At 34.4% G+C, this 16,192-nt stretch overlaps 1 protein-coding gene across 8 annotated transcripts in view; it reads left to right on the top strand.

Annotated features, from left to right (window-relative positions):
- GULP1 (GULP PTB domain containing engulfment adaptor 1) overlaps positions 1-16,192 on the top strand; it is a 152,208-nt gene that overhangs the window by 111,928 nt on the left and 24,088 nt on the right. For all 8 annotated transcript variants that reach the window (XM_032190368.1, XM_032190367.1, XM_032190365.1 and 5 more), the window contains 4 exons: positions 7,505-7,603; positions 10,258-10,395; positions 12,026-12,142; positions 12,534-12,626. In XM_032190368.1, the coding sequence (XP_032046259.1) occupies positions 7,505-7,603; positions 10,258-10,395; positions 12,026-12,142; positions 12,534-12,626 (447 nt within the window). The remainder of the gene's footprint in view (positions 1-7,504; positions 7,604-10,257; positions 10,396-12,025; positions 12,143-12,533; positions 12,627-16,192) is intronic.

The following is a 16,192-nucleotide window of genomic DNA, read 5'->3' as shown; positions in this document are numbered from 1 at the left end:
GAAACAGTGTATGGTTTTGTAGGTACCTTACACAGTTTACAGCTAATAGTGAAGTGAAAGCTGTTGTGTTGGATGCTTTCCATTTATTCAATAACACTATGCAGAATAAAGATAATTCAGTGCAAAAATAATGTTAGTATAATAGCCTGGCATGGGGAAGCTTCAATTTCATTTTTAAGATATTATCTTAGACTCCTCGTAAAGTAAAGCATCTGCTGAGTGTCCCTGTCTATCAAGACAGTTCACTGGTGGATCCACAATACCCTGGGCATTTACTGAACACTACAGGTTTTTGGTATGTTGGATTATAAGATTTGGTCCCTTAAAATACTTTGCTCTGAAACCAGGATTTCAACCACCTGTTCTCTGACATGCATGAAGGTTCCTTTCTTGGGCAAAAACATTTGGCAGCCTAGCATGAAAATTTTCAAGGAAGAATTTTTAGTATATTCTTCTTCTGCTGGTAGAGTATATAAATAGCTGTCTTAACTTTTTATGTGTGTTACCTAAATAAACCACCTCAGAGATGTGTGTCAGCATCACTGCTGACAGAGTGGCAATGTTTTCTTCAGACTTGGAATTTCGGAGCTTAATTGACAAATATTACATGGAATCTCATATAATTTCAAGCTGATTAGAAATATCAAAGTAATTAAAGACAATTTCTGGAAACAAATGAAAAATATTGGAACAGAATTTCAGAGAGCAAATAAAAACAGATTGTTTGAAGCAATCCTCGAGCTATTGAATACTTACAACATAAAATGTTGATTTATGTTCTGTATTGAATTCTTTGAAGAGAAGCGTAGAGATACTAAGTGTTATTATTAACACAAATCTCTTACTTATTTTTGAGAATGTTATTTTTTTATGTGTTTTGTTTTTTTGTTTTGTTTTGTTTTTTAAAAAGCAAAACAGCTCGAAAGCTAATGCCTTATATTGAAAGGAAAAGTTCTTAGTGTTTTTTGGAGTGAGAGAGTTGCTATATATATATTTTAAAGTATGTAGCTTCTGTTGTTGTATTTTTGATTACATACAGATTGTTTTTAATCACAGTTTTGTTAATTACAGCTTTTTTGATGAAAATTAATAGCTAGCAGTAAAAAAAAAAAAAAATACGACAACACATGGAGCTATTTTTACAACTGGAGCACATTGCATTAACAACCTTTTGAATACTGTCACTGTAAGCCATTTTTCATCATGTCATCAAACTATATGAGCAAATACATTTGTAATGAAACTCTTTACTACTTTAAATCAAAAGCTTTCCACTCATACAACACAAAGAATTTTTCACTTGCCAAAATAAAGTTTTGCACAAAACTAGCGTGCAACTCCTTGAACTTGCTTTCACCAGCAGGTGGAGCTCATGTTCTGCAGGAAAATAAAATCACTTGGAAAAAATTACATTTTCTTGATGCTTCTTTCTACTTTTTTAATCGCAAATGCAACTACTACTATATAAATACTTGCTAATTTTTCTGGTTCAGTTGCAATTTTGAATCTACAGTTGCTTCAAGTATCTCTATTTAATTTTTCTGGAAGGTTGTCCAAAGTTTTCATTTATTCAGGATTTTCACTTGTATTCTCAAACTTGGGGCAGTACTGCAGGACAAAGAAGAAATTTGTACACTAATAACTTTCAAGTGTGCTTTTTAATTTCTAAGATAAGGGGGACTGTTCTCATAATTTATTACAAACAATTTTTTCCTTTCAGTTTTCTATTTAAATCTATAAAATGAAATAAATACTCAGCAAAGTGGTACCAAGATGTTGGATCAGAATAAGTCTGTTAGTCAAATGTGTAAAAGTCAAATCACACTTGATAAAATAAAGTAAAATGATACATTATTTCAATTAAGGAGGGACATAATGTTTCAATTAGTCTGCAGAAATGAATTTGGACCTTGTCAAAAAGTTGAAGGGTTGCCAGAGGTGAGAAGAGATTGCAATATCAGCACAACAGATGGAAAGGGCAGCATAACCAGACCCCTAGTAAGAAAGTACTGTGGAGCAGGGTTAGGGAAAAGCTGGAAGTAAACACTTGTGTTTCGGGCTGTTCTTGTTTGAGTTATGGCTATTCTCTTTTACCCACCTTCCTGCTCAGTGATTATGAATGAACAGAGATTATGTAAGTGGCACTAATCACTTTGAAGCCACCTGAAAATTCATAATTTCATTAGATCCACATAAGATGTGCATGAGAGCTTGGACCATAATATGACCTAGAAGAAATGGTGACTGTTCTCATCAGACATTGTACTGGGTCTGGCTGGAATGTTAACTTTCCCGGCAGCAGCCCATACAGTGCCGTACTCTGTACTTGTAGCTGGAACAGCAGTGTTATCACACCAGTGTTGTGTCTACTGCTGAGCAGCAGTGGCACAGCATTGGGCCTTTCTCTAACCCTCTTAGGGGGTGGGCAAAAAAGTGAGGAGAGAAACATCACTAGGGCAGCTGACCTAAACCAATCAAAGGGATATTCCATACCATGTGGTGTCACACTCAGCAATAAAAGGTGGAAACAGGAAGAAGAGGGGAGGGGTGGGCTCTCGTTGAGAAGACGTCGGTCCTCCTCTCGAACACCGGCTGCGTGCGTTGAGGCCTTGCTTCAAGGACGTGGTCAATCATCGCTCATTTGTGGGAAGTAGAGAGTAATTTCTTTCCTCTGCACTTCCATATAGCTTTCATTTATTTTGTTTGTTTGTTTTCCTCCCTTTTTCCCCTTTTCCCTTTTACTTCCCCTTAGTTAAATTGTTTAGTTCATGGTAGTCTTTATTTAATTATTATAATTATTTCCCTTTAATTAAATTATCCTTATCTCAACCCGTGAGTTGTTCTTTGCTTTACTTCTCCCCCTCCTCATCTAAAGGAGGGGGAGTGAGAGAGCGGTTGTGGGGTTTAGCTGCCCAGCACGGTAAAACCACCACAGACATCTCTTTATAGTGAATGTTGTGATGAAAAAGTAGAGGAAAATCATCTTCTCAAAGCGTGGTAGAAAGCTGTCTTTCAGCTTAGATAACTATGTTACCCCCCAACAGACACCTTTAAAGATGTTCACATGAAGTGGCACGTGTGGTGTCTGACACACTGGAAGTCTGTGTAAAATGAAGGAATCGAACCTTTGTAGCCTCGGCTGAAGATTAGCACCCAAATCACAGAAACTTCCACCTTTGACGTTTGATGGTTCTTCTTAATCACCAAAAGAGATGTATATATTAAATAAAAGCACATAGATTTGATATGCATAAGTTAAAATTGATTTTGGCAGAAAAGTTTTTAACCGCTATTTTTTTTAACTGAAGCTGCTGTCTCTGATTTTGAAATGTTTATTTTCCTCATGTTGTTTCTAATTGGCCTTCTGATTGCAGTTTACTAAAGCTTAATGCCATAAGCATTTCAAATATATTTTAATAATAATATGAAAATGCTATTTTAATAAAAGATAAGACATATGGAAGTTTTTTCTTTCATTTAAAAGCAAAATGATGCAATAGAAAATGGATTGATTTGTATGTCTTGCTTCCCTTTAAAGGGAATTAAATTATTTTAAACTTTATTAAAATACAATGTTAATTCTAAAGCAGTTAAATAAAAACTATCACATTCTACTGAGCTGCTCATACTATGATTGGGCCAAATTTGGGTGTCTTGCCTGAGAACAGTATATGTATAAGCTAACTGCTTAAGAATTTGGACCGTTGTATCTTGTCCCAAGCCATGCTATGATTCATTATAATTTTGTATCATTGTCCACTTTTATGCCAATGGGAGGCTACAGATTTTTACACTCTTAAATAATGTTGTTACTGCGTGAGCTACAAATATTACTTCATTTACAACGTGTGGTGAAAGGACAAAATTAGGAGTGTAAAACTCTTGTGTCCAGAGGCCCCTGAGAGTCCATGTTAGCAAGAATGAACACGTAGAAGTAATAGGGAGAGGAGAAAATAGTCAAGTGGCAGATACCTGTGTATGGGTTCAGGTCTGCTGGTCAGAACCTATGCAAGTTTGGGAGGTGGCTGAACCAGACATTCTGAAGAGGTCAGATACAAATAAAATTACTTGTCTGTATCTGTATGGTATCTGTTATTATCATAGATCAGGGAGTGGGCAGGAAAAGCATTAAGAAAATAGCTACAATAGCTACAGATTGTAACTATCAATTGTACAGATTGACATGTACTTTTCAGTCACTTGATCTCAGTAAACCTTTGATTTAAAAGCTTGTTCATCTCTCTTGGATATCCATGGTGAAGAGATTCTTTTCCTTACGTCTTCCATGATTAACTTGTTTTTGATTTGCACCATTTCTGTAGTTGATAGAGCTGCTTATAAAGTGCCTTTCCAGCCCTCTGCTAACTTGTGCAAATATTTAGTAAGTTTTCTCCATTTGGTCAACATTCCTCTGAATTTGAAAACTTCAGAATGTAGAATTTGAGTTGTGGTTTCACAAGCAGCTGATACATTGCATCCTCTGTGGCCTTCTTAAAGATTGATTCAAAATATCCAAGGATTGCATTATTCTTCCTGATCATTGCATCATGAGAAGAGTCTACAGCTTATTGAAAGCCCACTGTGACACCAAGACTTACTCAGTTCTTTCTTTGTAGGTTAATCTATAAAGAAAGAAATTTTGTTCCCACATGTATGATTGCAAAGTTGTTATTGCACCAGAGGTGGCTTGTTTGCATACTGGCAATGTATTCTTTACATTATTTGCCACTAGATCTGTATTGCTATTCTGCAAACTTGCTCTGTAATGATTTGAGATTTCACTAGAGATCATTAGTATCTTTTTGTCTCATTTTTTCATCTTTTTTCATCTTTTTTTTTTTTTTTAATTTTTCAGCCAGCAGATTTTATTAGTAATTATTTTCTTCCTGGTCATTTTTCAATACTGACATGCTTAAGAAATAAACCCTGCTGGAATACATTAGAAACATATCTGCCCAATGACAATTTCCTGTTTATAACTGCATCTGGAGACTAACTTCACTAATACTTTCTTTGTATTGCTTCATTTCCTAAATATAATGGCATGCAAAGCTTAGTCAAATACCTTGTCTATTTTGACAAGATGCATTTTTTTTTTTTTAATTTAAAAAAGCTTTTTGGTCATCATTAATTTCATTTTGCTTAAGTTCTTCAGTTCTTGAACCTTATGTATACCTTTTGGGAGCAGAGACGTGGTAGGGTCAGTTTGTTGACCCTTATTTAGTATTGGCAGGAATCATCTTCTGGAACTTCCTCAGTGTTATAAGACTTCTTGACTACTTGGAGCAAGCTTTGGCCAGCTGCTCTAAAACTTGTGTAAGTTACGCAGATTCACTTATTTAAAAATGTTTTCATGTTGTAGCTGTTCAGGTCCTTGATGAGATTATTAAAGTTGGAAACCCAAGCCTTTCATCAACATTCTTAACATGCACTATTGCTTTAACTCAGTAAAATTAAATATTATTTATCCTTCTTGTTAACTACTGCACAGAAATACTTGTGCACGCATACCTTAAAATGAATGGGACCAGGAAGCTAGCGTTCGTTCAGGTTCAAGGCTGTTCCAAGTCATTGCATGCTCCAGGTTTATTATTTATGGGGTAGGTTTGGTTTTGTGCAATATGATGTGCATTGGGAATTGAAATGCCTAGGCTTTCCAGGTGATGCGTATGTTTTGTGGTCATTCAGTTTTACATGTATCAGAGTGAGCCGAGCACAGAGCCCAGTTGTACTGTTAAAAGGCAGAATGTGTATCCTTGAAGTTTTACCCCCTAAAAGTTTATAATCAAACCACGAATCAGAAAGGAAAGCTAAAATAAAATAAAATACAAAGGTTTGAAAATGATCTGAAAGATGATTTAATTTTATATTAATCTTTAAAAAAAAAAAAAAAAAAAGTCTATGCTAATAAAACTTTTGTTGGCCTATCACATATTTTTAAAGCAGAGGCATAAAAATCAAACAGGTTTAACTGGTAGTATAACGTTTAAGTCTCTGGGGAAGGAGGGGTTGGATTAATTTTTATTAAAGAAAAATATTTTGCTTACAGCAACTTTGAAGTTTCCTAAAAAGTCAAAAAATACTGATATTATAAAGTCAAAAAACTCTGATAGCCAAAATGCCTTTAAACCTGTGTTTCATTTCTTCAATTAAACCTATATTTTTAAAATAAAAACTTCATATTTGATGACCCACCTTAAGTAAAATAAAGATTATGGGATTGTTATTAGACTGTATTAGAAGTGTACTTTAAATATGTGAGAAATGTGCTTGAAGACAAGTAGGAGTAAAAGAACATATAAATTGCAAGAGCTGAATGCATGACACTGAAGACAGGCAGAACAAAAAATTAGTTCAGCTTTGCTGAACTTTTGAACAGCTGGTTTTCTCTAGGAAGTCATCATGTACAAACCTTCATGAAATATTTGGTCAGTGACTATAGCAATTCCAGCTGTTGAAATACAAAATGGCTAGTAAGATTTAAGGGTCACTTCTGAGAGTGGTGTGGGGTTTTCACTGTGGTGGGCTTTTTTTTTTTTTTTTTTTTTTTTGTAGTTATTTTGGTTTGTTTTTAACTAACTTGTAAGCATGATACAACTTCGAGTGTGTTCAAATAGGTGCCAAGCAGAGACTCCAGCTCCTCTGGCTCTCAGTGAGTTATTGTCCTTATTTATGCATTCAAAAGGAACATTCCCAACTGTCAAAGACTGGAGAGGAAAAAGGCTGGTAACAGAGCAAAGTGCAAAGCAGTGCCATATCTTTGCTGAGAAAGTTACCTAAGTTCGTGACACTTCCTTTGACAAGAGTAGCAAATTTTAGGCTCTTCGTTTATTTTGTACACAGTGTTCATGAAGGAAAGGCAAGTCAGATCCAGCTGTTAAAAAAGGATTTATAAAAGGATGGAAAATATATTAAATAGGATTTATGACCCAGTTGTAGGAAATGTCTAGCTATCATCTAGTGAACTGTTAGCAAATAGATCCTGAGAATATGATAAATCAAATATTTGTGTTGACAGCTGTAATGGTTTCACACTGAACCTGTTTAAAAGAATTAATTTTCTTAAAATAAATGATACTTACCTTTCATGATTTTGTATGGAAATGCATATAGGATTAGTGTAATGTGGAAAAAATAATAATGCTCACTAACAACCAAGCAGTTAACAAACTGTCTGTCTGAAGGTTTTCATATTTCTACTGTTCTAGTAATCTGATGTAACGCTGTAAATTAAGTGCATAAATTAAAGGTAATATTTTCAAGAGAATCAGCTAAATAATTTAAAATTATAGTTTCCTAAGCATAGGAATATTCTATAGCATGCAATCAGAAATGCTATAGTGTGACCAATATGACTTTGGGAATGGTTGGTGGTGTTTGTAAGAGCTTGTTTCCTCTTTTGAGAGGAAAGCCCCAGTTCGCAGGAGTTAAGAGGAAATGAGAAGTAATTATAAATAAATAAATTTATTAGTGATGTGATTGCTGTAATGCTTTCCTTTTGTAGTTTGCAAGACATATCAAGAAATCCGAAGGCCAGAAGACTCCCAAAGTTGAATTACAAATTTCCATCTATGGAGTGAAAATTTTAGATCCAAAAACAAAGGTAAGAGACATACTTACCTGTGATGCTAAAGCAGTAACTATATATGGCTTTTGCTGCTTTTAATGTTTATTGTTATATGTTAAAAACAATTACAATGAAAGCTATTCCGTTGATGAAAACATTGCCTTAAAATGCCATTTCCTCTTACAACATGTAGGTTTAGTGGGGACTGTTAGCATTAGGTCAGAGGTTGGACTCGATGATCTTGAGGTCTCTTCCAACCTAGAAATTCTGTGATTCTGTAACATCTTCCCAAGAAGGTACATGATGCTCAGAAATACAGACTTGAGCTAATGTGGGATTTAATTTTTATAATGCTTCCATACCAGGACTTTTAAACCCTGAGGAAGATGTTAATTGTATGTTAATATGCATGTGGTGAATTCCATTCCAAGTGGTTGCCATGGTGTAGGTGCCTCCACGTAGGTGTTTTTCGTGAATTTGAGGAGATGGTTTGTTTGCAGTGACTCATTCCTCATGATGTTGCTTTGGAATTGCACCTCACTTTCTTTAACTCGTTCAATTTTTTCTTCCCTTCTGGTATTTTTGGGTTTTATTATTGTGCCCCCCCTTCCCGAGAATGCATATGTTTTTCAGGTCTTACCCATTTGTCTGTAAGCTTTGGGCCATAAGGACTACTGTATGTTTTTCATCTAACAATTCCTGCCTTTTCAGTAGTTGTGGTCCATTGTGTCATCCCACTGATGGGCTTTTGGTTTGTTTGTTTGCTCTGGTATTTTGGAAAGGGTTACATACTAAGCAAAACATCCTTCTCACAGACTTCAAAGAAGAATGACATAAATACGATCTAGCTAAATGAGCAATTATTCCGTAGTCAGCAATTTGTAACATATGGGTGTTCTTAAGTCTTTTGTGCATATGTTGAATTTTGGAATAGAATGAACTGTTTGTTGCTACTTTTTACTCATGGAATAGTTATGGCCATTCAGAGAGTGGTACTGCCTTTGGAGAAAAAGTGGTTTTGGTTCAGGACTGTATCTACTTGCAACCTATTTTCTCTTCAAACTTGTGATACAACCACAATTCAGTAATTCATAAGCACAAAGGATAAAAATATCCATGTCAACTTCATTGCAGTTTTTGCATCTTCCTTATGTCGTATGGTAGAAGGGAGTACCAAACCCCATGTTCTGCTAAAAGCCATTTCAAAATAACAGTTTTAAATGAGAAAAAATAAATAAATAAATAAATAAAAAAGACAGAAAGGGGAATAGGAGCATTTTAATCTCATTACAACTTTGTAAGTACAAACTCCAGTGGTTATCAGCTCTGAGCAGTCTTTTTACCTCTCCTCTTTCTTTTCTTAAAGCTATGTGTAATAGCAAATGTGAATCAAGGTTTCTTTCTTTTTGCAAGTTTTAATGATGCTTTAGGAAATGACTTGAATTCTATATTATCATCACTGACTACAATATTTTTTTAGTGTGTTTTTGAAACATCAGTATCATTACAGAGGAATATTGGTTGTTGCTCATGTGACGACTATTAATTGTGGTAGGAACAGGAGTCCTGCTCATGTATCATTCCATATTTAATATTCAAAAAAGGGGAACTAAAAAAAATTAATAGTTCTGTCCTTAAATGATTTGAAATAGTTAGAAATAGAAAATATTGAAAAATATTGAAAAATTGAAATAGATCTATGAACCTAAAAGAGCCAAAATAAGTATGTGGTATTATAATTAACTCTGTTAAGAACTATAATGAGAAGAATTTGTGTGACAGATTTTGGGACACTAGAGAAATAGGATGCACAGAAGAATAACTGTAAAGATTGAGAAAGGAGAACCCAGTTAGGGCAAGGGGAAGAGAAGGGGAAAAGATTGGCCATATGGTACATTTTTGGATAAAATGCTGAGTGCAGAGAGGGCATGTCTTTGTTTATGAGTTAATTGCAATCTGGAAACCTAGTGCTGCACAGAAACTTTTTTTTCCATAGATAATAGTTCACATCTAAACTGCATATTTTCCTTTAAAGCAAATACTGCTTTCCCATGTAATAAGCCAAATAAAATAAAATACCAAGAAGAGACTTGAAGAAAAACAACAATTTTTTTTTGATTTTTATTTCAGTCTCATCAAGCTCTCTTAGCTGAAGAACATTGCAACTGCAACTTTTTAAGTAGCTTGTACATGCTTTCTAGTGGAAAATGAGACACAGAGTCTACAGTATGCAAATAGTAATGTTAAAAGCTATTTATATTACACCTTAAATAAGACATTACTTAGATTTCTACTTTATTTCTCAATGTCCTGTATCTAGATAATTCATTTTATTTTTGTTTTCTGCACTTACGGTAAAAAGGTAATGACTCATTTTAGTACAACTATTTTAGCAAAACCTGGGAGATGATGAAATCTGAAGATGGTTTGCATCTGGGTAAAGAACAAAGTGTTTTACGTAATCAGTCCCTGATCATGCTGCACAAGGACACAAAGCAACATAAAATAAAAAAGAAGTTTTCTAGAAAAAGTTCCTGCTTACATTCAATAAAAATGGTTAGACAAGATGAGTTTAACTTCTGTTATACTCTTACGTCTATTTCTTAGGCTCTCTCATATACAGAGATTTTCTGTATCCCAAGCAAGTATGCAAGCACTTCCTTGAAAATAATCTTTATTTTTACTTGCAGGAGGTTCAGCACAATTGCCAACTCCATAGGATATCATTTTGTGCTGATGATAAAACTGACAAGAGGATATTTACATTTATATGCAAAGACTCAGAATCAAATAAGCATCTGTGCTATGTATTTGACAGTGAAAAGTGTGTAAGTATGCAAGATTCTTGTTTGGAAGAATGTGGGTGCCAGTTATGGCATTTGCTTTTAAGATAAAGCAAGAATGGTTAACAAAGGCAAATTGCCTGCTTGCTCACTGGGTTCTCTTTGATATAACCTTTCTTATATAGTGCCTTGTAAATTAGATGCATTAATTTAAAGGAGAGTCTTTTTCTTTTTTGGTCTAAGATGGTTTTCTGGGACAATCCCTACTCCCCAGCTCAATATCCTATGCCAATGATGTGAAAAACTCTCAGAGAACAGAGTGCATCCCACCAAGCTTGAACTGTTTGCACAGCTGTTTTGCAGAGATTACTGCAACCCTGTGGTTGAGATATTGTCACAGGTTCTTCTGCTGATGTGTCTGCCTCAGCCTCTCTTTCTCAGTTTTTTGTAATTTTTTTATTACAGCAGTCTCCCCTCTCTGTCCTTCCTCCCTCCCCTTGCCACGTCTGTCAAGTTTTTAGGGCCTTGATCCGCTACCAGAGAATTAGTTTCACCAACCACTGACATTCTCTCATGTCTGAGATAAAGCAGGGCAGCTGCTCAGTAATGTGTAATAGCAGAAAATATATGTATATAAACTTCAGGATAGGAAATGAGCAAAATGATGTCTATTTGAAACGTTTCATGTGTTTTCCTTGGCAGAAAGTAATTAACAAAAAATACTGGAATCAACACCAAAAACAGATGCTTAGTTGCAGGTTTTTTTGTTTTTGTTTTTGTTTGTTTGTTTTTTTTTTTTTTTTGTTATCTAGAGCCTCTCTTTCTGATTTGTTCTGCAGTAGCTAAGATATACAAAGAAAACACTAGGGAAATAATTTTTTATTTTTATTTTTTAGAAAAGAGTTGCATATTCACTTATATACAATTGACATGTAATTATATATCATTCTATTACGTAGACATTGTTCAGAATTGCAGTACACATCTGTTCATTCCTCCTCCCATTTCTATCTTGTCTCTTTTACACACATTCCTGTGATTTTAAATTGGCCTTACAGTTTCTGCACACTGATGATGTTTGTCTTCCAAGCTAACCTTCCTTTTCCTCCCTCTGCCCTGATATTCCACTCACTGTACTTCTTCTCTTTCACTCTTTGTTCACTAGCACCCTCAGATTTCAAAGGATCAGCCCCCTTTCCAAGAAGATAACTAGGACTGCATACTCTCCGTATCCATTACACTGTTCTTTTACTAACTTAAACAGTTATTCTCTAAAGCAGTCCTGTTTAAGTTTTTTTTTTTTTTTTTTTTTTTCCTCAGTCTAATTTGCTTAAAATAGTTTCTTGTATTTTCTCTGTAAAGGTGGTTTTATTTTTGTTTCCCAGTTAAGAGAGAGGCATTAATTTCCCCTTCCTCTAGACCTGAGATCTTCACACACCTCTACTGAATGTCATGCAGATGGAGAAGAGGCTGGGATATTTTTATGTTGCTTTCATCATGCTTTCTGTACTTTGCCAAGGGGTTTTTGCCATGCTCCTTTCAGTGTGGATTTCATGATAGATGAAGCAAAACCTTTGAATGAGATACATTGTGTAAAGTATTTTGTGATCATCTGAAATGAAAGTAATTATAAAAATATTTTTAATGCACTACTTTCAATTTGTTTTATGTGAAGGCAGAAGAGATAACTTTAACAATTGGTCAAGCGTTTGACTTGGCTTACAGAAAATTTCTGGAATCCGGAGGAAAAGATGTTGAGACAAGAAAACAAATAGCAGGTTTACAGAAAAGAGTAAGTTTTGAACTATAATTTCTAAAGAGATAAAAGGAACATTCTGCTGTAATTATGTAATGTTTTCTATGACAGCATTATTTTCATTCTCAGAATTTCATTTCATTCTCAGAATTTCAACAGATACTTTAAAACTAAATAAAGACCTGATAAGCATGAAACAATATTTTGTTCTTCCATCTTTTTGAAGTGACTAACAGAAATGAAATGTTGAAATATATAACAATCACATGTTCAGAGTTAATTATTTTTTGTAATCAGATAAGTGGCTAAGCATTACTTCTAAATTACCAAAACTCAGATAAAGCTTATTGTAAATGGACAAGTTTATAGATATTGTTGAAATGAATGAATATCCCAATAGCTGTTGCAATAACCACTTGCTTTGTAGATTCAAGAATTAGAAACTGAAAACACAGAACTGAAGAATAAAGTTCAGGATTTGGAAAATCAGTTGAGAATAACACAAGTACATGCATCTCCAGTAAGTACAAGAACATAACTCCTATATGTAACGCTATTCTAAATTTATAATCATCTGTGTTTAGATAATTATTAGTATCCATGCTGTTTCCAGTGATTATGATTAACACAAGTGATCATGTCACAAATCTGTAGAAATGCAGTACTGAAGTAACAGTAAGATTGTGACACAACAAAAGCGCAAATGGCGGTCTCAATACTTTGCAGTTCTTCAAGCGTCTTGTCACACCTATTCGTTGCTGCATAAAGACTGTAAATACTCCTTTGCAGATATCTAAGCACGCTAGCTAAGGATGAAGAACTCTGTTTTGAACGGAAAGCATCTGGTTTGAGAACACTGCTTTGTGTTTGTTTTTTTTTTTTCTACAAACTTTCTGTCACAAGCATATCGTTACTTACACCTCCCACTTTCTGAATGACTTCTAAAAACTTTTGTCTGTCTTTCAAGGAGTCATTAGGGCCTCAGGAATTACCATGCCAGGTAAAAAGGATCACCTAAGGGTTCCTCAACAGTCAAAATTTCTAATGCTTGTTCTAGTTCCTATAGATGACAGAACTATTTTTAAATGACTGATTGACGGTGTCTTGTGTCTAGGCAGGACCCCTAAAAATGCAAGTTGCATTACAGATTGAGCCTAATGACTCTCCCATTCTTAAAAGCCTATTCTCCCTACACACTGTTAGGTAACTGTAGAAATAAATTGAGCTTCTTTATGTACTTATACTAAAATCTTAGAAAAAGACATACTGCTTTTAAGTTGTATACCTTGGGCCAACCTTTTCCCATCCTGAATTTGCACCATTTATCTTTAAATGGATGTTCAAAAATGTGGGCAATGTAAAAGTATGTTGATAGTGATGACAATTTTTCACTAGTGTCTATAGGCTTCCTTGATATTGATTAGATGTTTGTTTACATGATGAAAAGTCAAGGTCACTTCATTTTCCTAAAGTCTATTTAGTAGAGAGAGCACAAATTATAAATATTTTGTGTAACTCCCACAGTTAAAACTGTTAATTATGGATGTCTTATCACTTATGAATTACTCAATAAAAGGAGATAAACTTTTTTCCCATATTCTACATTTAAAATCAATTTGGTAAAATATTCTATTTTCCTTAATTATAATTAAAGCTAATTTGTTTTATTTATGAATATAAATGATTTTTTAATTAAATTAAACAGACTCTGAAGTCTTTTATGATGGGCATGGTTCTCCTTCATTTAAATTAATAAACTAGGTAAATGCATGTAGCAAAAAATTAAAGAAATGTATTAATAATGACCAAGAAAAATATCCTGTAGTGTGTGTAGCATGCACTCATGTTTCTTTTCTCTTTTAATTCTGTAGTATCTTATCTGTTATTAAAGATGGAGTTAAGATGGAACAGCTATTTGTAAACTCTAGGTAGTGTTTTATTGATTTCTGTTGGCACAATGAATATGTATATTGCTTAAATATCACGCTACAACAAAATTATATATTAATTATTGATGATTACTAATATTGAAATATTAACCATTAATTTAATTTTTTTGAATTTTCTCATTACTAGAATTGCAGTAAGAGCCAACTAACAGCCTACTTAATATCTACTTTTCTTCCACAATAAAATAGTCTTAGATAAATTGTCTGGATAAATATTGGAATAATTTGCCCAGACGTGCTGAGGTATCTATACCCTTGGAGATATTCAAAACCTTGCTGGGCATGTTCCTCAGCAGCTCCGGTGAAATGCATCCTGCTGGATCAGGAGTTTGGATTAGATCACTTTCCAACCTATGTGATTTTTTGATGAGATGTGCACCCAACAATAAAAAGTAAACATCTTTAGGAAAATGTCTTTCTCAGATCGTATATAGAAACCTAGTCTTATCCACCAAACACTATCAACTTTTGTTCTTTACCAAGAGACATCATTCAAATAGGTCTGCTTTAAACTAGATTGTATCAATTAAATTAAAGCCATCAATTGTGCTAGCTTATAAGTACATAGAGATACAACATGTAGGTTGAAAATCTTCACTGTAAGGAAGAAGCAGCATAAATATTACCAAGACTGAGTTTGATGAAGGAACCATAAGTCGGGATGCTTGGAAGGGCAGGAGATATGATTTGGTGATAAATATTTTGTCTTTTACTATGTGAGCAGCAAGCATGTATGAAAGAAGGAAGTTATGAACATTTCATAGCACATTTCATTGTCTGTTATATTTTGCAATAAATCTTACACACTTAATTCACATCAACTATCATTTCATACATGACTTTGTAAAGCCCCAGCTCCTATTAGTAGAGAGCAGAAGTAGCTTAAGGATTTTTTTTCCCCCCTATGGACTGTATCAGTGCAGTTTACTGTTACTTTGTGTGCTGTGGTCTAGATCTGCTGTGCTCTACGGATCATTTAATGAGGGATGGCAAGTTTAAGCTCTCATACTTGATACCTACTCCGATAATATTACTTGTGCCATTAACTGGCAGCACAGTAATTTCTAACAAAATGTTTAGTTTCCCTAGCCAGCTACAGATTGTTGTAAAGCTGGTTCTGTTTATGCTTAAATAATACCTTGGATTTTCTGACCTTATGCTTTATAGGTTGTTTTTGGTTGTTTGCACACTGCTTGAACTGTTTCTTAACGTTTACCAGATGTGCTGAAAAAGATTTCCTATCTTATATGTTGTTGACTGTGCTCTTCTTTTAGTGATTAATGTATGGTCTTGGAAGCACTTGGCAATCAGAAAGTGCTTTAGCTCTTTAGCAGTCAACATTAGCAACTTGATTAAACAAGCATATTCTTGCAGAAGTCCACGATGTTGCAAGGGGCTGTGATGACAGTTCCCAGAACATGACAAATATAAACATTTGAAATGTGTGTGCTACATCCTCTCCATCAATCCCCATCCCTATGGAAGGGAGCTGTAAGCTATGCAATCTAAGCAGATTCATTTTAGGCTGACAATGTGTGTGGTTTTCTTCTTCCACTTGAGGGAAGGCTTGGACTTCTAAGTACTTATTGCACCTGTAGCATGGAATAACGCAGTTACAGACACCAAGCAATGCCACTATCATGCTTTCTTTGTTAAACTATCTAGAATAGAATATCTTTCCCACTTGTCACTTGAAAACCATTTCTTTCCATTGTGTCTACCTGCAGCACCAGTGTAGCATTTTTTACTCATGTTGATTCCTCTTGAAATTTATTCATTTTGGTTTCTTTAATTACTCCAGACACATTAGTTTTCCTGTTAATTTTTAATGAAATGAAGTAGGTGAAAAATACCTGTAGAAACTTGAAGTCCTACTCTCTTTGTATTATTTTACTGACCCTGGACACTGTTGCTAGAAAAAAAAAAAAAACAAACAAACAAGCAAAAAGCCATTTTCTGCTTTTTCTGCCAGGGAGGCTAAAGCTCAGGTCTTCTGATTCCTAGATCATTTTCCAATAAAAAAAGATCAGATTTTGTCTTCTGATGGGACTTTGGTATCCAAAAGACAGAAACTGAGTTTATTCAAACTGTGGATGTATAAATTAATGTGTGTATAGGATTAAATAAATGACTGCAC

The sequence above is a fragment of the Aythya fuligula genome, chromosome 6 (assembly GCF_009819795.1).
Source record: "Aythya fuligula isolate bAytFul2 chromosome 6, bAytFul2.pri, whole genome shotgun sequence".
Taxonomy (NCBI): Eukaryota; Metazoa; Chordata; class Aves; order Anseriformes; family Anatidae; genus Aythya; species Aythya fuligula.
The sequence above is the reverse complement of the archived record's forward strand: the minus strand, read 5'-3'. Positions and strand labels throughout refer to the sequence as shown.